The 4,996-nt window shown below is 36.9% G+C and overlaps 1 protein-coding gene across 1 annotated transcript in view; it reads right to left on the bottom strand.

Annotated features, from left to right (window-relative positions):
- Window positions 1–4,699, bottom strand: part of LOC107701081 (galaxin-like) — a 9,521-nt gene extending 4,822 nt beyond the window's left edge. The window contains exons 1-6 of the mRNA XM_016503014.1: window positions 4,389–4,699; window positions 2,999–3,026; window positions 2,733–2,827; window positions 2,481–2,615; window positions 2,142–2,315; window positions 1,912–1,951 (exon numbers count right to left, since the gene is read on the bottom strand). Coding sequence (XP_016358500.1) covers window positions 1,912–1,951; window positions 2,142–2,315; window positions 2,481–2,615; window positions 2,733–2,805 — 422 coding nt within the window. The 5' untranslated portion in view covers window positions 2,806–2,827; window positions 2,999–3,026; window positions 4,389–4,699. The remainder of the gene's footprint in view (window positions 1–1,911; window positions 1,952–2,141; window positions 2,316–2,480; window positions 2,616–2,732; window positions 2,828–2,998; window positions 3,027–4,388) is intronic.
- Window positions 4,700–4,996: the final 297 nt, after the last annotated feature.

Genomic DNA, 4,996 nt, shown 5'->3' with positions numbered 1-4,996 from the left:
CCGTAAGAATTCTGAAGTGTATAGGGATATACTGTCTGCCCAGATTCAGTCAAATGGAGCAAAGTAGTTTGGGCGGCACTTCATAGTACAAATGGATGATGACCCAAAACATGCAGCAACCCAGCAAACAACCCAGGAATTTTTGAAGGTAAAAAAGTGGAATATTCTGCAATGGCCAAATCAATCTCCTGATCTCAACCTGATTGAGCATGCTGAAGACAAGACTAAAGGCAGACCCACAATCAAACAACAACTGAAGTCAGCTGCAGTAAAGGCCTGTTAAAGCATCACAAAGGAGGAAACCCAGACTTTGGTGATGTCCATGAGTTCCAGACTTAAGGCAGTCATTACCTGCAAAGTATTCTCAACAAAAGAATAAAAATGAACATTTTATTTATGATTATATTTGTCAAATTACATTTGAGCCCCTGAAAATGGGGGGACTGTGTATAAAAATGGTTGTAATTCCTAAGCATTTTATGTTATATTTGTGTTCAACCCCTTGAATTAAATCTTAAAGGGTTAGTTCACCCAAAAATGAAAATTAGGCTGCGTTTTACTCACCCCCGAGGCATCCTAGGTGTATATGACTTTCTTCTTTCAGATGAATCCAGTCGGAGTTATATTAAAAATTATCTTTGATCGTTCAAGCTCTATCATTGCAGTCAACGGGTGTTGCATTACTTCAGTCCAAAAGGAGTTAAATAAAAAGCACCCATCCATAAAAAAAAATGGTCTCACACGGCTCCGGGGGGTGAAACAAAGGCCTCCTGTAGTGAATTGATGTGTTTTTATAAGAAAAATATCCATATTCAAAACATAATAAATCACTTGAATCTAGCTTGTGCTCACTGTTGTAAACGGAAGCAGTTCCGGGGGAATGACATGAGGTCAGCTTTGCGCATGCGCCGCTCAGAAGTGACGCACGTGGAAACGCAGAGGAGAGATCAAAACAAAGGTCAAGAATTAGAAGTACAAAACGAGGATTTGTAAAGAAGAATGTCAGAGGATTTCGATATAAGCCAAGAGGAGACTGGTGTTCCTTTGCTAATGTAAGGAAACTTTGTTTCCTTTGATCCTGTAAGCAAACGTTGGTTTTCACAAGACTCAACGGTGCATGCGCAGCGCTGAACTCATACGTCATGCTCCCGGAACTGCTTCTGTGTACAACTGCTGGCACAAGCTAGATTAAAGTGATTATTACGTTTTGAATATGGATATTTTTCTTAAAAAAACGCATCGATTCGGTACAGGAGGCCTTTGTTCACCCCCCGGAGCCGTGTGAGACACTTTTTTTATGCATGGGCGCTTTTTATTTAACTTCTTTTGGACTGAAGCAATGCAACACCCGCTGACTGCAATGATAGAGCTTGAAAGATCAAAGACAATTTTTTATATAACTCCGACTGGATTCGTCTGAAAGAAGAAAGTCATATACACCTAGGATGCCTCGGTGGTGAGTAAAACGCAGCCTAATTTTCATTTTTGGGTGAACTAACCCTTTAAAATCTGCACTTCAATTTCATCTTGATCATCTTTTATTTTTAATTCTGTTCTGGTGGCATACAGAGCCGAAATTATAAAAATTGTGTCAGTCTCCAAATACATATGGACCTGACTGTATATTTACATTTAGTCATTTAGCAGACCCTTTTATCCAAAGTGACTTACAAATGAGGACAATAGAAGCAATCAAAATCAACAAAACAGCAATAATATTAAAGTGCTATGACAAGTCTCGGTTAGCCTAATGCAGTACACGTAGCAAGGTTTGCAGTACACATAGCAATATATATATATATATTACTGTAAAATGTATAGTCACTAAGAAAGAAATCTGTGAATAAATATAGCTGTTACTTATGTTACTTAATACTCTTGGAGGTATTTTTGTCTGTCTGTTTGACTCACCGAGTGGGAGGAGAGCCTTGCTGGGATTCTTTCTTTTTATCTGTGAGAATAGGATTCAGATTATAACCTACTAAAACAAACAGATCTATTACTGTGTGACTAAAACCCATGAAAGAAAACAGTAGGTACATGATGTCTTTGCTCCACTGTTTAGCCACTTGCACCACATTTCTTTAATTATTTATTAATTATTGTATCTAATAATCACTATAAGAGCTGTTTACACACACCTGTTGTTTTTGAACAGCAAGTTTCATGTTTAGGCTTTACTTCTAGTGTAGGGTTAGTACAGCAGCAGTGGGTTGTCTTGTCATATGTTTCCTTGCCACAACAAGAATGATTTTCCTTCCATTGAAATATGTTGTTGCCACCACAACACAAATGAGTCGCTGTCAAGTACATGTCTGTAAATGAGTGTAGGAGAAATCTCATTATAAAAGAAGTCTTCCTCGATCTAATGGTATAAAGATCAATCAACCTCAACAACATTTTTTAAGCATGCAAAAATGTGTAAAATCGGAACAATGCGCCAGTCAAGGTGTTCAAGTTGCATGACGTGAATCAGCTACCTTTGCCACAGCATTTCACGTGAGTGCTGCTTTGAGTCAGAATCCTGCCATTACAGCAAATCTCATTAAGTGGATTGTAAGCTACAGAACCACAGCAGTCAGCCACCAGCTGGCTTAATCCTAGAGTTATAGTACCTGCAACACATTGAAACATAAACAAAAAGTGTTAAATCTGTTTGTACATGCCCTAAACTCATTATGAATCAGCCTCTACTTTTAGTGAAAAATTACAGCTGCAGGAGTCTCTCCTACCATTACAGCAGGAACTTCCTGAGATATTGTAAGACACATTCCCACAATGGTGCAGATGATGGCTGCCTTCCATCTGTCCACTGAAACCTACTTTGCTGCTGACATCAAGACAGATCACTCTTATTTTACTCTTACCAAATCATTCTGTTAATATACATTTAAGTGATATATGATAAAATGCATATGTAATAATAATAATAATAAAAAAATCTCTTATGAAACTGTGTTTAAGACTCCGAGTTAAGGCTCTGTGTAAGGTCACTCACTGGCTCCCTCCGTCATGATGGCAAATTCCTGAGAAAGAAAGACATGATTCATTATGAAATGTGGTATCTAGTCTCATTTGGGTAAAACAACTCTGAATGCTAAAAATAAAGTAAACATGAATATGACATTGATTTAATGCAAGTTGTTGATTTAATTTTTATCGGCGCAAAAACGGATACATTTATCAGTGCAAACTATTTGTAATCTCCAATCAAAATGAAATAACTTCTGCCTCTGAAATGACTTTTATTTTTTGCTGATGCTATTATGATAAATGGGATGTAAAGGGGCACATGATTATAGTTTTTAACCTCTCCCCTCCCAACTGGCTCCATTCTGGTTTGTAACACCCAAGTATCACAACTCCCGGGAACACAAAAAATCTCTCCCTATAATTTTAGTAAGAAAAAAAAAAACAGGTTGCATTTCATGTTAACTTCAAAGGTTCAGGATGAAAATGCTGGAAGAAAATATTTTGAAAAAATGTCTCAGTTTTCTTTTTTTTTCAGCCATGCAGTGGAAGTCAGTGGGGTCCAAAACAACATTGGACACCACTGACTTTCATTGAATAGACAAAATATATTATTTTGTGTTCAAGAGAAGTGTATCATACAGCTTTGTAATGACTTGACGGTGAGTAAACGATGAGAAGATTTTCATTTTAAGTGTATTATCCCTTTAACCTAAAACCATTTTGTGCAAAGTTCATTTGTATTCACTCCCATTATGCCCTGTTGATACAAAAACATATGCAATGTCGTCTTCTTGTATAAGTGTTTGTTGGTACACAGAACTTAATTGGAAGGCTGATGCTATTAGACTCCTTCATATTTCTGGATAGTGTGTCTTTCTGGATTCTATACTAAAAAATACTTATGCTTATGCCTACAACCAATGGGCCCCACTATCACTGCAAAAACTGCCTAATATATAGCTTATGAAAAATGACCTTGCCACATGTTGTGAATACAATTTCCCATTCGAGTTTCTAGTCGTGTACTTTTTCTTGGGGTTAAGGCAGTTTTGTTATTTGAATATTAATATTTTTAAAACAGATCTGTATTTGTTAGAAGGTATCAATAGTATATTTCTTTCGTTCAGTTAAGGGTTTATGATTTGGCTAAGTATTGCTACATATTAAAAGAAACTCTTTGAATGTTATTTCCGTAATTGGCACTCAATATATTACAACAAACAAAACAATGTGGTAACGAACTGTCTAAGATAAAAAAACTAAAGTCTGAAAAAGGAAACAAACCCTAGCTCTGCCCAGCCTCATAATCAACAAAACAAACAAACAAAATACCTGTCAAAATAAAAAATAAAACAGCGGAATTCATTACAAAACTCCCAAAATCAGTTAATCATACTGCAGAACTCCTAACTCACGTCAAGCGCTACGCTACCACTGTTAGCACTGTCCCTCGCCGCCCAGTCAAAGCGGTATCCGGCAGCCTCGGTGGGTGTGTAGCTTTGCTCTAACATTTCCTTGATTAGTGGCTCTCTGAATTTGTTAAGCCTCATACGCAATTTGTAGTCTTTGGGCTTTGCGCTCCGCGGCCAGGCACCTCGTCACGCAACAACCCGAAAAATACAGTGCACGGGCACGGCTCGTGACCACACTCAAGCGCTCGCTCGCTGAAGCTGAAGTCAAAAATTCTCCGCCTCCATCCAGAAAAAAAAAAGATTGTCCATCTACTTTACAGTCAGTCGCCACTTTAGTGGTTGCTCATAAACTATTTAGATTAATTAAACTCAATTAATTATCAATTTAATATCCACTCGTATAAATGACTAGGCTAAATAAATAAAATAAAACTAGTAATAGTAATTGCATGCCAACATGTCTAAAGTGTAAGTATACTGTTTCCTTACTTACCTTGTGCAGAGGATGTGGCAAAAATGTACAAGATTGTCACTACAACTGCAAAAAAAAAATACAAAGTTATGATTTAAAAATAAATTAATAAATAAATTTCAAAAAATCCACCAAATGT

Source organism: Sinocyclocheilus anshuiensis, unplaced genomic scaffold (assembly GCF_001515605.1).
Source record: "Sinocyclocheilus anshuiensis isolate Anshui unplaced genomic scaffold, SAMN03320099.WGS_v1.1 scaffold2068, whole genome shotgun sequence".
Taxonomy (NCBI): Eukaryota; Metazoa; Chordata; class Actinopteri; order Cypriniformes; family Cyprinidae; genus Sinocyclocheilus; species Sinocyclocheilus anshuiensis.
This window is presented reverse-complemented; position numbering and strand designations above follow the sequence as displayed.